Genomic DNA, 17,099 nt, shown 5'->3' on the forward strand with positions numbered 1-17,099 from the left:
TGTGAGCGAACTGGCAGCATTGAAGAGCAAGAGCTGTCGGGAAAGTAAAACTCACAAGGTACTCGCCAATCCCAGGGGACGTTGTTCGCTGAGATGCAAGACGTATGTGCCACTGTCAGAAGCCATACAGGCTCGAGAACAACCCGCCCAGCGTCTTCACTTTCGGCGGCAGCGGGAACCTAAAAATAGGTGCCCGCTTTCAAGCGGAGCGCCAACCCAAGCGCAATCTGCCAAACGAGCAACACAAAAAAGAACTAAATGCAGAAGAAAAAAAATCTCGCTGAATGTTCCCTTTTTTATGCGCTTTATTCTAGAGCTGGTCGTCAGAGGATTCAAAGGTTGAGGTAATCCAAGTACAACAGACATTTAAAAAGCCTAGCGCCAGCAATCGTGTTGCTTGACTCCAAAACATTACTGCTTGTAATTAGGGATGCCGCGAGCTTTTTTCGAATCGAAGTTTCGATGATCGAATCAAGCGGTTCGAAAGGTTCGAAAGATTTCGATTTTTCGAATTGTCTATATCGTAAAATTCGACGGAGGTCGAATTTTCGAACTTGTTAAGCTAAGAAGTTCGACGCTTTTCGAACCGTCGAACTTATTACGCTAAAAAATTCGATCTTTTTCGAACTTTCGAACTTATTGCGCTGCAAAGTTCGATGCTTGTCGAACTTTCGAACTTGACTGACCAAAAAATTCGATTAATTTCGAACTTTCAAACTTATTTATCAAGAAAATTCGAAAAGTTTCGAACTTTCGATATCTGAAAAGTCAGAAGTTCGACGACCTTCGAACTTTTAGGGTAAAAGTTCGACGTTCGTCGAACTTCGAAAGACCGGCGGACGGTTTCATTTGATTTCAAGTAGTGGGGTACATTCGTAATTTTTTTTTCTCGAACTTTTACACGCGGTGCTGCGTTTCTTACGAAAGACAATGTCATTTATTTCAATGTTCTGGCATGCCTAGGTTTAAAGAAATAAATCCCCGAAGGGGCGAGGACGGACGACGGGTTTTTGACGATTATCGTTTGTGCCAGATTTGAAGCACGCTGCAGCCGGAGCTATTTATGGTAGGTTTGTTATACTTTTTTAAGAATGATCTATGTATAGCCTAGGTAAGTGCCGTCTTAAGATGTGATTATTGTTATTCAACGTGAGTTTCGAAGAAATGTCCAAACATGTATCTGCATGCAATTATGACCTAAACTTGATATTTATTTTCGTCTAAGTTGTTTGAGGTATCGCATTTAAATTAACACCACAGACAGTACATATCATTGCCATCTGCAGAATACAAAATAATATATTTATTGTTTTTTCACGTTAAGGAATAAATTAACTCATTGCAGAAGATTTCTAGTAGTGTTCAAGTTCAGCACGTCATTAAAAGAAAACGTGTTTTTTTTTTTTTCGCTTCACGTTCCTGGGACGTGTTTCTTCTAGCCTGTACACATTTTAATAAAAGAAACTTGTTTCGAAGTTCTGAACCTCTGAATATGCAAGAATAGAACACTTCCGACGAATTCTTGATAGTTTTTTTTTCTCCTGCTTTTTATTCCCGCATTTATTCTTTTTTTTTTTTTTGTTACTATCGGCACAGGTGTTTAGGTCGAAAAGACATAGCTTTGAACTTCCGAACCACTAAGCATGTGACGAGCAGTGCCTTCTGACAACGAGTTTCTAACAGTGACCATCTACGCAACCTTTTATGCAGTGAAAAGCGACAGTAGCTATACATATGCATAAATAATTTCAGATTAAAATAAGCTCGACCACGCCCTCTTTCCCCGTATTGTTTTCTTTAACAGTCCGAAATACCTGCAAGAGGGAAAAAGAGGCTGAAGCCCCCCCCCTTCCCCTCCCCCCGCTACCCTCTTTCCCCCCGTTTTTCCTCTTCCGACGCCACTTGTATGGTAGAACGCTCCTCGACCTCGAGTTGTGTCAGCTTTTGTGCTTTTTGCGAGGCGATTCCTCCGTCCCAGAAAATAAACCTCCAGGACAATTATAAACTTCACCGGATCGGATTACTACCAGCGTGCAAGGGGTGGCGAGCTAGTTTGCCAGGTCGCTTCAAGGTTTTTCTGAGCCTTAACCTCCTGCTCGCCCCTGGCCGTTTCGAACTGGATGAGTCTCGTAAAACAGTGTGTTCGTGCAATCAGTACTGCGTGATGCAGGTTAACCCCCCCCCCCCCCCCCCCCCCCGGGGCTGGCGGTCACAATTCTGCACTGGCAAATATTCTAGCACGTCCGGGACACTCGTGTCTCATTTAATTGCCTGACCAACTTCGCAGAATCTAGATATCACACCCTAACTTTTCTAAACTTGATTTTGTGAAAACCAGTGAGTCGTGAAAACGTTATTTGAAACTGAAACTGTAGAAAAACTTGAAAATCGGACTTGAAACTTTGAAAACTTGGATTAAAAAAAAATGCAAAATCTTCGAAGGTTTTTTTTTTTGAATTTAGCGTTAAAAGAGAATCGAAAATTTTCGAACTTTTCGAACTTTATGCCAAAAGAAATTCGAAATCTTCGATTGTTCGAACTTTATGTCTATAAAAATTCGAAGCGTTCGAAGTTTTCGAATTTTTTTTTTACAAAGAATTTCGAAATCTTCGAATTTATCGAACCTGAAGTAAAAAAATATTCGAAATATTCGAATTCGAAATTTTAGAAACCGTGAAAGCTTCGAAATTTTCGAATTCGAAACTCCGCTGTGGACAAAAGTTGCGAATTTTTCGAAATCGAACCTCGGTCGGTACGAAAATATCTAAATTTTTCGAAATCGAACCTCAGTTCGCTTCGCAAATATCGAAACCTTTCGAAATCGAACCTAGGGTGGTTCGCGACATCCCTACTTGTAATGGCGTCCCCTCGGCCAACGACGACGACTCAGCCCAACGGCACGAGCCTATACGGCACGCAAGTTCGTCTGCTTCTTGCACATAGGATGCGGTGGCATCAGAGCGCCGAGCTCCGACTAGAAGGATAATGGGTAGGTGGAAAAGCTAGCTGCCTTTGTCACTACCCGCTTGGTCGCGCCAATTAGAGCCAGCAAAATTTCGTCTGCTCATCGCGCAAAGGGAGTAGGTACGTCAGGGTGAGGCGTCCGAACGCCGATCGCCGGCGACGCCTGGTAATCCTAGTAATGACTCTCCTAACTCTTTTGTTTTTCGAAACTCCAGCGATTCCTTACGAATGAGAACTCAAACTTCGAGAAAGGGAAGAGAAAACACCTGGAAGGGTAGTTTGCTTCCGTGGGATAACAACTATCAAACGCGTTCCAACGAACGAACAAAACCCACGATCGGGATTTCCGCTGCGAACCTAGGAATGCCTGCGGGAGCAGAGTTTTGTCGCACACGTGATCATTTCCTCTCCCAACGCTCTCTGCAGCGGCCATTTTGGTGGTCTTATTGCTAAGCGTGTACCTTCTGCAGCAAAATGTTTGCACCATCATATTTTTCCGTGTCCGCATGAACGAGTAGAATTGACAACCAGAATGATGCAATGACGTCAGAGGCAAGTCATTGAAAGTCGGCTTACACAGCTCCGTTTTCTCACGTTGCGTGATGTTACGTAAGCTTACGTTTGTTCATGCCAAGAGTCGCATGAACACTAGTCCGTCATATGAAACGTGGCAACCAGTTAAAGGAGTAGCCTTGCACTGAACATTCGAGGTACAGACAGATGCTTCGGTGACTTAAAGGCCCATTCACACAGGAACGTTTGCCTAGGTTTTCTTAGATTCCTTGATGAGTCATTGAAACATCCGCGTCTCGAATATCGCGTGCAACGCTACCTCTTAACTTGGTTGCTACACCTGACAAGGAACACATGTCCCAGTGACTTTCGACGTAAGCGGACGTAAGCTGCCATAACATAACGCGAAGTAAGCTAATGCACCATGTGAACTGGCCTTGACGTAAGAAAACGCAAGCACACGCCCCTTTGTGAATGGGCCTTCGTACTGCGTTTTATCATAAGGAACCATAAGGGCGAGAAAAGTCTAAGCAATATTCTAACGCGCTGTTTCCAAACAAACCCTCTCGAGGAGCGGGCGAACGCGCAGTACGGGTGTGGGCCCTGCGCGTGCGCAGGAACCGGATCCGCGTGAAGTGAAGCGTCTGCGCATGCGCCCTTACAATGCAGAGAGCCGGTCGTCTGCTTCTTGCTCAGGAGTCGTGGCGACGTCAGAACGACGCCGAGATCTGATTGGCTTTGATTGAAAGTATAGTGGGCAGACCTCACTGCTACATGCCTTGAAATCTACCCACTATTTCTTTTTTTCAATCAGCCAATAAGAGCTCGGCGTTGTGACATCAATGCAACCCCTGTACAAAAAGCAGACGAACTTGCGCTCCGTGTAGCAGCACCACCGCGGCGGTGTGAAGTCAGGGCCGCGTGTTGGTGTATAATTTATAAAAGAGCATTCACACAGGAAAAAAAGGCGTTTCGGTCGACGTCGACGCCGCCATCGAGAAATTCCAAGGTGGTTGCACAGGGCCTCCTAAAGTTGGCGTCTTCTCGAAGAATGTCGCGTTTGTCGAGGGAACACGGGATTCTTTATTCGTTTGCAGCGTACAATCGTTGATGCTTTGCATTCGTGATTGAATATACGCTCGGAGACAACGTCTTCGGTGAATGGACAATGGCGACGATTATATATACGTTTACACTCCAGTCGCATGCAAGCTATGTGAGAGGCGCGGACTTGAGTGCTTCGCTTCAGAAGGCGTAGAAGGGCTCTTTTGGCGCTTTCTTTTACAAACAAAGCTTAGCACGGTGCAACACCCACGCTTCCGTACCTTTGATTGCAATGCGCGCAGCTCGTGCGATTGTGTTTTCGAAGGGGAACTGTTGTATTCCGTAGTGACGGCGTGCACAAAAAAGAGTGCACCAAACACCTTCGGGAGATCGTTCTCGCGCAGTGGGAACACGCTGTGAAGTTCGCCGTTTGGTGGAGGCTTTCGCGCAAACGATGAAGAGTAGTTTCACATTGTCGTACACGGACGGCAAACACTGCTCAGAGTCAGATGTTCCAATCGACTTGCTTTTCTCCGTGATGAGATGCTTCGAGACCCGTTTGGTGACTGCCTAGTACCTCTTAAGTACCTCTTAAGCGGATTTCAAATGCAGCGATTTTGGCCCTAGAGCGGCGCGATTTCTGCCCTCGCGGCTCTCTGGACAGCCGCAGCGGCTGAGCGGCACGGTTCCACAAGGTTAGAAATTTTTTGTCGCGGTAGAGTGGCAGCTTCCGCGCTGGCCACTCACAGCGCGGCGGGAAATCACGTGACAGGAGAAGAAACATTGCGGAAAAGCTGGCGCATAGGACGGCGGCGTTTCCACGTTCTTGAAGCAGACGACAAGCAGAGAAAGTACGAAAGCGACTGGTTTGCGGTTTCTTCTTTCTGGCGGGTCGAGCGTCCTTGCTTCAGCAGTCGCGTCGAAACTGTTCAGTAAATTATGGGGAGGGCGATTTCTGTTCCCTGCCTCGGGATTTGTTTTCTCAATGAATCACGCGGCTCTTTTTTACTTTCCTCGCCTGAGTACCAACTGTAGCGAGCGCAAGAGACTTTAATCGGAAACGGGTTGTGCGATTGCTAGTGAGAAAAACAAAAGAAGAAAACAAGAACTGAGCGACATTGGCGTGTCTTTTGCAAAACAGATCGTCACACCAAGTAAGACAAAATATATCGCGCCCAGTTCAATGAACTGCTTGTCAGTCAAGTGTCGAAGCGTCGGGTTCTTTGGGACGCACAGCTCGAAGAATTTAGGAACAATGGGACCAAACAAAAACTCAGGGAAGAGCTGACCGAAGCAGTGATCGACAAGACCGGTGTGAAACCACTGCACTACTACGGGAGGTTTGGGTTCAGGAGGTTCGGGTCGGTCGTATCAGTTGGAGTCTTTATATCCGAGGAAGGCGCTGCCCGTGACGCTTCCGAGGATGATCCGAGGTTTCATCCTCCCCGACAACGAAATTTGAAAAAAAAAAAGCCAAAAAAAAAAAACAGAACCAATAATACCAAGGTTCATTTAGTAATTCAAAACGTTTTTTTTTTCTTTCATTAAGGTGAAATTAAAGGTAAAACTGAAAACTAAGGCATTCAAATTGTTGTTAAAAACCTCCCTAGCCGACTGTGCGCATCTGCTTGCTGCAAGCAACATTGATCATCGCAACCGTGATCGCAACCAAAGTTACTGGAGCAAGCTTGCTCCAGTAACGTTGATCGCAACGACAGGAAACGCTCATGTGAATTGAAACCTCACGATCGGTGCCGCCGCGCCACTAGCGGCAGCGATTTCGGCCGCGGAATCGCTGCATGTGAAACCAGCTTTAGTCTTCTTCGCTGTGCAGTGATTTCTCTGTTTGTATCAGTTTTGGTGGTGCCAAGAAACCATTGCTATGATCGATGTGTTTAGTTGAGTAAAACTCTTGATAAATTTATTTACATATTATCGTCATGAACTGCTCGGGGCGTGTCGAGACTCAAACTTCTAAGGATTTATATGACACCCTCAAAAGCGTAGCAGATAAAAGCTTATAACAGTCGCCACGGTGACATTGAACAACTAGCAAACTAACGTCTGGAACTTTCAGGCTCCGCATCGGTGACCGTTTTGAAATTCTGGCTTCACGAGCCATCGAAGGCCGCCTTTAACATCTCCAGATTATATCCAATTAGATGATGATAGTTAAGTGGCCCGACTGAACTTCGGAAAGGGTCTATCGATTCAATCTGTGGCGCTTGCTCTCGTAACCTCTGCTTCGCTTGCGCCTATGGGGCGTGACACAAAGTATAGCGCGCGCTATGTTTGGCGTAACACGGCAGAGCACGTGCTGACGCGATGCATGCCGCAGATAAAGTCAATGGATCCTTGGAAAGTAGCGCTATTGCCTTCCCTGCCTTCTAGCCAAACTCAAAGAAATGCTGACATGCAGACGGCCAAAAACTCCGCAAGGTGATTGGTTAATCGGCCTTGTTGCTATGGCAATCGCCATTTCGGCCCCTTGAAATCATCGAAGCTTTGAGGAGGTTGTTCTAATCCAGTCGCAGCAAAAGCACCGTGGAGCATCATCGTACTGATGGCGTTTCTCATCAATATAAGCGTTCTTGGCACTCACCTTATTAATATTATTATTATCATATCCATCTTCACGGGTCTCTCATAATTATATTGTTCTTCTTGCATACTTCAAAACAGCAAAATTATTTTTCAATGCTTCCATGCACCGATACTGCATATGGTGGTGGTACGAAGATGTGCGCGTGTTTCGCCTGTGCATGGATAGCAAACTCCCTGTATGAAAAAGAGGCTCTATAAAGTTACCCATCAACAGCGAATTTGGATCGGCACAGCAAGAATGGAGAAGTCAGGAAGAAATTGCTCATTTCATGAGTCCAAATGGCTGCCATACAGGCAGCTTGGTGCAACTTTCCCACAGCCGCAAAGGCTTTTGATCTGGGTTTTCAGATCAAAAGCAGCGTTTTCAGCGTCGTCCTCTCAGTTCTTCGCCAAATGAACACGAAACGATCTATCACTTTCGCATAATAATGGTTTTATGTGAATATTTTAGATTGCGGGAATATTAGCCCAAATAGGTGTATGGTACTTAGCTCTCGATGAGATTTTTTGCCAGTGCAGGACAACTCTTAATAAGACTTGAACGTAACGAGTTACAAGTAACGCGCAGTTGTAACTAGTTACTTTTCTCTGTAACAAAGTACCAACTTAGTTACTAAAAAATGTAAGACGCTCACAAATCTCCGTAATGTGAAATAAGAGCGGAGGTCTTGAGGAGGAGGAGGGGAGGGTACGGAGGGGAGGTCCTCTTATTCCTCCTCTCCCCCTCCCCTCCTCCTCTCTCCTCCTTTTCCTCCCCCTCTTCCTCTCCTCCTTCTCCCCTCCTCCTTTCCCCCTTCGTGTTCTCCCTCCACCTCCTCATCCTCCTCCGTCTCCTTCCCTACTCTTCCTTCATACCCTTCCCTCCTCCCACAGTTTCCCCGCTAAATTTAGCTGGAAAATTGATGCCACGTGACCCTAACACCAGTTCAGTTTCCCCACTTGATTTAGGGTGAAAATGACGTCACATGAATTCGTGTCACGTCACCCATAAGCAAATTCGGTTTCTCCGCTAGATTTCGGGGGAAATTGACGCCACGTGACTTCAACCCCAATCCAGTTTCCGGCTAAATTTAGCGGGGAAACTAAATTGGTGTTGAGGTCACGTGACCTCAGTTTTACCGCTAAATTTAGCGAAGTTCCGCCGACGGCGACGCTGCTTTACGCTGAAACGGGTGCCTAAGAGCTGCGCACTAAAAAGAAGCAAGTAACGTACTTTCGTTACTTTTTGATTGAGTAACCAGTTGCGGCATTTAGGCTAGTTACCTCTAAAGGAGAATGCGTTCAACGTGGTTCAACACGAGTTTCCCGATACCCCAGCTCGCGCCTGCAACTTTCAAGGCAAAGAAAGCGCCAGAGGGACAATGAAAGATGTGCTCAAAGTATGGCAGTATAGCCACGTTTATGACCACTATCAGTATACCCATAAATGGTTTTTACAAGTGAGACATTATTAACAAAAAAACAAATTAATGGTTACGCTAGAAAAACGACAAATCCAGAGTAACGAGAAAGCAACCCATTTATGAGGTTCCTTTTGTTCTTTTTGAATCAAAGTAACTACTACTTAGTTGCTTATAGCGAGTAAAGAGTAACAGCACTTAGTTACTTCGTTTAGTAACGCGTTCTTGTCTGCTGTTAGCCTGGTGTCTTTAAGGTGCATCACGGGGTAGTGATGTGCTACCGCAAGCCGGTACGATGCTCGTCCAGATCGGAAGGAGCAAGTGAGGGGATTGAACCCAGGATCATTGGGTTCGATCCCCTTTCTTTCTGTCTTTCTGTTCCTGTCCCTTCCACTTTTGGTTCATCTAGTTCTCCACTCAGTCTGAGGTGGTTCAAGAAAACGGTAAATCTACACCAGCTCGCCTCCGCCATTACAGCATTGTCATGCTCATCGTCATATAGCACACATTAGTTTGTGGCCAAGGAGCTTCAAGAACTTTCTGTGTGCTATTTTTCAAACCTAAAATGTTAAAAAAAAAAACAATTTTACTAAGGCATCACAACACGGCGAAGTCAGATGATATAAATTGAACCGAAAGGTTTTCTGATAAATTTAGCGACAAAAGTAGACTAAAGTAGTTGAAAGGAAACAAAAGTGTTCGCCATACTTAAGCGCAGGAACAATACACGTCTAGTCACTTCCGTTTAAAATGTATTTTGCAAAACGCACAAACCTAGAATACGAGATCTAATAAAAGTTCCTTAAGATGCTCAACCGTGCATTTGTGCCCTCGAAGGTAGCGCTAAGAGGACTTTACAACGGTGCAAATATCTTGGGTAATAATTGATCCCCTTGAATTCAGCACGTTGCGAAAGATTTTTTACTAATAGTTATCCAAATATCTGTGTACATAACGGGTGTCAGCACAAATATTATTTACGCGTAAAAATCCGAATTTATAAACTGCACAAAGCTGGAGAAAGAGGAGCCACATGACAAAAACTCAGAGGCTGTGGGTAAAAACGACACATACATTAAAATGTCGTTTAGTGTATGTGCCGTTTTACCCACAGTCTCGGGTTTTTCGTCACGCTTAATATTCAACAGCTCGTTCATGCCCTCACATTCCATTTATAAAGGAAGCGGGCATTATTAAAGCGCCTTGCAAGTCTTGTGTTCGTTTAAAGAAACTAGGGCCACCTATATTATTTAAGAGGATTTTTATGTCCTACGTTTGAATGCCTTTGCGGAGAACATATATTTCCCAATTAGTGTTCACTTATTTACCTTTGTCCCGGTCATATTTGATGAAAACATGTTTAAACGTATTGTTATATAGATTTATAAAACACAAACATTTTTTTTTAATTCAAATAATGTTACCGCGGTGGCTTGAGAGGCGAATGATGCGTTCTGGGTCTCCTACATATCTGCTCCTTCAGCCGGGGCTCTTATCAAGGCCCCATTCTCTAGTCCGTGTGTTCGACAACGCTGCCGCTCAACAACACGTACCTGTCTTCCTCACAATTTGGAGCCTATCAACAAAGAGCCTTGTCACCTACAGACATAGACGCGTCACACCAGCCACCCGTACTGCTACTTCACCGATTGGTTACTATAAGGTGTTGTGCTGTACCAGTTTTTTGTGAACATATATTCTCACTGTTCTCAGAAAACGAGAAAGATAAATATAGATAAAAAGAGAGAAAGAGGGGAGGGGAAATAAAAAGCACCACGAGAAGAAAGGAAGGGATTTTGTATTAGCAGGAAGAAGTCTCCGGGAGGATTAGTCTATTATATATTTGCTTTATGATTCGCTATCTAAAAGCTCACTGCAAATGTCACGGTGTGCATTGCTTCTAACCAAGACGGATGGAATATTTCGCATAAAATATAGACTGTGTAGTAAACATTCAGCCTAAAGAAATGAAAGCTCATGCCTTAAAATATAAAATAACGCGCTATAAGTAATACTAGTATTAGTCACGATCGTCTCACATAATTTTGTTTAAAACAAGAAGTCGGTACACGAATAAAACATATTTTAGGCGTACAGAGAAGGGCCAATTGCAACTATAAGTAGACAAGATGCTTACCTTTCGCGGTTCTTATTTCACGCCTACTATGTTTTCTTGAAAAATGCCTTAGACTACACTCATAGTGGACTTCGTCTTAGGTGGAAAGACATGTTACTTTTCGACAAAATACTTTCGGGAAATAAATAAAAGCACGGATTATAAATTGCTGCTAAAAGAGCCGCTGTCCCCGATACATAATACTTCATTATTTTTTTCGGGGCGCATTTTTGCATTATATCGAATGAGTATGCTGTGATCCAAATCCTCTTGAATCCATTATAAAAAAAAGACTGATAGTGCACCTAGGAAACCGCAATTAATAGCAGCTGTTTGAATCAACTTCACGTTTCATTGCCGGAAAGTTGAAGCTCTGGTGAAACTCTGCCGAGCAAAATAATATATATATAACGCAGCTTTTCAAGGGAGCACTAATTGAAGCAGAAAGAATATACAATCTGGGGCGCCACAGCTGGTTACTTAGCACTCAAGCGAAGCACTTAAGAAATAAACGTCTGCAAGAGAGCTTTCCCTCCTTTTTTAATTTACAAAATAAAATCTTTAAAGTTTTGCAGCTCCTAACTAAAGTTCGTCCGCAGATATTCACACGTGCCACTTACATTTTCTTCATGCATTTCTGGACTGCCCAGCTGCCATTATCATCCATCATCCCGCTGCCTGCGTTTTTTGTAATATAAATAGAGTGGTGATTTTATTTGTTTCTCAAGTTCTCTCATTTTAAAAGTTAAAGTTTGCAGCAATGCATTTTTTAAATCTAAAGAAGCCAGGCGAGCTGGAATAGGTTAATGCTGCCGTGTGTTCTTCTTCTTTATATTCTCATAGGCACGAACACCCAACATACATATTTGAATTAATATAGAAAGATCTGAATAATGATGTGATCATATAGAGGTGTCATTTGCTGTGTGAAGAATTGGATCCCCAGATTGGCCCGACTAGTGTGTGAGGGAAACAAACCTCGTGTTCTCACATTGGCCATGATGAGGTTGAACATTTTTGAAGAAAATAAGTATCATCGCAATTAATGTACCGATGCATTTTGCAAATAGCAGCTCTTCTTAAAGAAATTCTAAATAAAAAAAATATATAATTAAACTCATTTAGGTATTTTTAAACGGGGTTTACCTGCAGTTTTGAATGGGGTTATAATAAAGGGGAACCCATAAAGAAGTAAAAAATATTTGCGAGAAAAAAGGATGCAGGTTTACTTTGAGTGGACATACCACATAAGTAGAACGTGCACACAATGCAAACCGCATTAAGGTAAGACAAGTGTAGATACTGAATTTTTGCATATTAGTCCTCAATAACTTATTTTGCGGATTCACTACTGCATTTTTAACAAGTCACAAATTCCAAAAGTTTCAAAACAGAGCGAAATTAATGTAAATTAAACAGGACCGAAGAAGTGAGTATAAAGTCTAGCTTCAACGTTTTAAACAACAAGCGTAAGAAAAGAATTATGAAACGAAGTACTTAGTGCTCAAACGTCATCCCGTAAAATGATTCCACTGTAGAGCACTTTTATTGTGTGTCAAAAGTCGATGAACCACAACGCACAAAACAACATGCGAATAAATTCATTGGTACATGAACATTTGGTGTCCGCACCGGCGAATGTGAAATCGCTTTTTCTGTTGTCACCAAAACGAGCAAGAAATGTTTGTATCTATTCGCTTCATATCGCTCTCTCAAAAGTGTAAAGATTCGAAATGCTTCTAACACAATGGAGCGCGATACCTCACTCAGATCTGCTCCACACGACTCCTTATTGAACATTACAGACATTTATAGTAATATATGCTTTGAAATCAGCAAATGCAGTAAACTAAATTACCACGGACCGGTTTTGGAAGCTTCTCTGATGAAGTTAAAACCAAGGCGTTATTTGTGCGTAACTGCTGCTAGAAAGAACACTATATATACATTTACTTTTATATTCACATATAGAAAGAATTCACTGGCGGTCATATATGTCTGCGCAACTGCTGAGCGCATGCTGTTGGCGAGCTTCCGGTGTTCTTTTGCAACGTGCATTCCGCGTCATCAAGATTGTCGGTCTTATACTCTTGTTACACGGTAACACTTAATCGCAGTTAACTCACCTTTAACTGCTGTTACGCGGCACCACAGTTACCCCACTATACTCTTGGATAGCTATTTCAGAAGAGGCGAAGAGCACGCGTGCACTGCTATGATGGGTGCTCAATATGATCAAGCGCACGTGCTCCCATAGCTTTGACTGCGTAACCATAAAATATTGTCCGCGAGTATTGTACGCTAGCTGGGGCTTAGCGTAACTGCAGTTAAGTGTGCCCGTTCAACAGAGATATCAGCAGGCTATTAATGTGAGCTCTGAGCATGTGCTCTAAACATTGCCCTCAAATATGGCGCCGTGTAAAGGCCCCCTATAAGGAGTATTCACTGGGAGCCATATTTGTGGGTGCTGTCTAGAGCGCATGCTCAGAACGAGCCCACATTAATAGGCTGCTAACACCGGCAATCTTGAGGGTGCGGAATGCACGTTACGAAAGAACTGTGGAAGCTTGCCATCAGCACGCGCTCAGCAGTCGCGCACGCAGCTATGGCCGCCAGTGAATACTTCCTATAAGGAATATTCACTGGCGGCCATAACTGTGTGCGCGACTGCCGAGCACGCTCTGATGGCAAGCTTCTAGAGATGGCGAGCTTTCACATCGCACAGCATCAAGATTGCCGCTCTTAGCAACCTTTTATTATGAGCTCCTTCTGAGCATCGGCTCCAAACAGCATCCCCAAATATGGCGTCTTCTGAATACGCTTTATACTCCTTTTCACTTTAAAATGCGAGCGTAGCAGAAAGCACAAGAAGGAGTTACGAATTTTCAGCGTATTTGCCGAGCATGCGGGCTCGTGCAGTGCAAGCATCGTTCACAGCAACGCAGTATGCAACTTCGGGTTCTCTCCCACATAAAATAAAGCAAACTATATGGAGCCTTTTTCTTTAGGCTTATTTACACGACTGGGGACATTTAATTAAAATAAATACACTATATATATAATATTTGAACTAAGTTTAAGAATTCGTGGAACAATTGTTTTATGTTCCGATTGAGGGTTAATGTACATTTATGTACAGTAATATTAATTATATACATATATGTTCACTAAAATACTAGTTTATGTTGCCCCGTTCAAGTCCTTTTGACGATCTTTGTTGGAGGAGAGTTTCATATTATAATCGAATACTGGAGTTGCTTCGCTCCGGTTTAGTTGAATTAACCTTTTGCTTATAACTCACGCAGCATGATTTATGAGAACCGTCGAAAAGTGTGAATCTTGCTACCTAGATCCGTTCGTTCTTACAAGGGCCAGTCACTTTTATTATTCCTCGACCCTTTCCTTCTTTCTGAACCTAGTAAAAGAAGAAACATTTCTTTACTATAGTCGGTGAAAAGTTAAGAGTTAAGGGAAGCTCCTCTCACCAATTTCTACCTTAGCAGAGTTAACGCTGGAGAGGAGGCGACCTCCTCTGCTGCGTTCGCTCCGCTAAAGTGGGAAGAAGTGCAAGAAGTTTTCCCTGAAATCCAGAGATCAAAACTTCTCCTGTATCGACAATAGGCTCAATTAGAGTCCCTAAACAAGCTACCCTTAGAGTATTGACCCTCTGTTCCCACTAGAGCCACTAAATAAGCTTATTTAGTGGCACTAGTTCCCACTATTGTTGTGGGCGTCGCCATCTTGGTGCTTGTGCAGAGCAGACGCAACTGCCGATCGTCGTTATTCAAAAGTGCGACTTCCTCAGCTTTAGATTCGATGTTAGATGGCTCATGTAGTATTGCTTTGCTCTGTCGCGAACTCTTTTAAACATTCGTGGAGGACGGAAAAGCGTTTCCTGTGATTTGAAACAAAGGTTCAGATAACTGGAAAAAATAATTTTAAGTCACAAGATGGGTAAGTGTGGTTACTCTGAAGAGTAGTTTATGTAGTGGCAATAGGCTCAATAGAGTGAGGCAACCTAGTTACTTTTTTTTAAGTTCCGTTATAGACAGTTTTCTTTAGGTTTGAAGAAACCCAATCTTCGTTTTTCTTGTACAGCCATCGCATATTACGCAATCCCAATAAACATCGTCATCTTCTGTTTGGTTTTGTCAAACATGGCGTACGGCTCGTTCCTCGCGGCGGAGTTCTATCAAGGTATGGCTTCTATTCCTCGATGGGTGTACTTTTTGCCAAGCACTAATTCTTGAAATGTACGACACTGGAAGCGCGCTACTATACCTCAGGCTTAGGGACCTCGTCGTTTTAATGCCCAAAAATATATTTAAAAAAAAGAAAAAAAAAACCGTAGCAATATTTTTTAAAGTCTTTTTATGTTATTCTGATATTTAACTTATAAACTGAATAGAACGTATTGTTACTTAGTTTTAAGGCTCGGAAAAGATGTCTATGAACGGCAGTGAGAGCAATATCGCTTGAGATACTATCGTCACGAACACTACTGTACAGGCCGTGTTCTAGCCGACGAGAGTAACGAAATTTAAACGCTAAAAAAGTATATCAGGACTGAGGCTATGCATCGTATCTTTATCTTAACCATTAGAAGTTAGATAAAGATAGTAGACATCAATTGCTTGCGTCAAGACGTTAATAATCCAATAGAAATAAAATTATTTTGCTAACGTAATGTAAGCTCTCAAATATTTCGCCGCATGAGACCCACATGATGTCGGCTACGACCTCAATAATTATGATAGCAAATCACCTTAAGCGATATTTGAAAAACAATTTGTCGGGCATATATTGGGTAAAAAAGCGGGGGATTTCGACCACTCTGGATTTTGATCAATATAAACATTATCTTGGATTGCGAGGAAAGCAAGACTACGACGCGCTTGGAGCGCATCCGTTAAACACGTGCTTGCATTAGCTGAAGGTTCCTAAGCCTAACGCCCAAGCCGCCCCCTCTCTCTCTCTCTCTCTGTGTGTTTGCATTCTCTGTGCTATACTATGATGATAAGGTCAACAACTGAATTTAATCTTAATTTGTGTCTATTCATTGCTGTCGTATTCCTACTTATTGCAAATCTGTACTTCTGCAACCACTATTGAAAGAAGGAAAGCCTTACTTCGAGCACATCTCTTAATATCCGCCATGATGGTCCGCAGGTCCGACAGCACCATCTTGGTCTTGTCGTCTCTGAGGAAATGCCGTTTGCAGGTGACGGTCATGTTCACGCCCTCGGCCAGGTCCGCGAGCTCGTTGTACAGGGTCTCGTAATAGATATTCCGGTCGCGGTACACGATCCCAAAGTGGGTCCACTGGAAGTGACCCAGGAAGGCGAGGATGGCCCGCGCCTTGTCCCTCAACACGTACGACGTCCTGATGAGCGTTGACGACTGGTTCGGCTTGCGCTCGAAGCTGTCTCCGAGGCCGGTCACCACAGGAATCTGCCTGTAGTTGGCGTAGCGCTCCACAATGTTCAGGTCGCTGCTGCACGAGGGACCCACAAAGGCAGCCACCCTCGTTACAGCCGCCAGAAGATCGGTGGCTCGACCGATGGCGTAGCGCTCCGAGCACCGTTTGGGATAGTAGGCCTCTATGATCTTGAGATGGGTCGCGTAATCTGTCCGGCACTTCTCTTCGGCGGCGATGTCGATGGCCGGTCCGATGCGCTGGATGTCGAAGCGGTTCTCCTCGGACTCGGAGACCATGATGACGGCCACCGTGTATTCAACGGGCGAGGCGACCGTTAGCGATAGTACGGCCAGAAGCAGGCACGCGTGCGCGACTCGCTGGAACTGGGCCATGCCGCGGCGTCGGGATCACTGAGGCCCCGCCGAAAGCGGCACCGCTCGCCCGTCTCGCCACGCGACGGAGGCGCCGTCGCACTCAGGAGTGGCTCCGGTCCGCGGGCGCTCCGCGAGGCTGGGGCCAGCTGCCGTTGACTGGCCGCCGAAACAACCCGTCACTGTCGAAACCACAGATCGGCAGCCTCGAACTCAAGCGGGCGTCAATAAGACGACCTTAAGTTTATCCCCGCCCCATTTCTTACTCCCTTCGGGCGCTGCAGGAGCGAACGATGTAGGTTACAGCTACCCTTTGTGTCTTGTCGGCCCGTGCGTGTGAGTGGTTACGGTGTCTTTGATCGGATAGGTACGGGTGTTTGACAAGATCTGAAATCGTTTCTTTTTCTTTTTTTACGGATTAGGTACACGATTGTTGAACGGTTAAAATTAATTTTCATAATAAAAGAAGTCGTAATTTTACTAAGATCTCGAAGAATTTTTTTACGCAGCGTAAGAAATCCTTCGTGTTTAGGTTTTATTGAAATGAGGATGATTCAGGTCAACTGATAGTTTTGTATTTCATGTGAGGGTACTGAGATTCTTAAACGCATTTTCTTAAAACAAAATCAATTTAGAGCGTGGGAAATCGATTTCAATTGAGCCGATGA

The 17,099-nt window shown here is 44.0% G+C and overlaps 1 protein-coding gene across 2 annotated transcripts in view; it reads right to left on the minus strand.

The window, feature by feature from the left end:
- LOC8026263 (atrial natriuretic peptide receptor 1) overlaps positions 1-16,542 on the minus strand; it is a 111,427-nt gene extending 94,885 nt beyond the window's left edge. For both annotated transcript variants that reach the window (XM_042290092.1, XM_040504815.2), the window contains exon 1: positions 15,771-16,542. In XM_042290092.1, the coding sequence (XP_042146026.1) occupies positions 15,771-16,452 (682 nt within the window). In that variant the 5' untranslated portion in view covers positions 16,453-16,542. The remainder of the gene's footprint in view (positions 1-15,770) is intronic.
- Positions 16,543-17,099: the final 557 nt, after the last annotated feature.

The sequence above is a fragment of the Ixodes scapularis genome, unplaced genomic scaffold, assembly GCF_016920785.2.
Source record: "Ixodes scapularis isolate PalLabHiFi unplaced genomic scaffold, ASM1692078v2 PGA_scaffold0__279_contigs__length_252992795, whole genome shotgun sequence".
Classification (NCBI taxonomy): Eukaryota; Metazoa; Arthropoda; class Arachnida; order Ixodida; family Ixodidae; genus Ixodes; species Ixodes scapularis.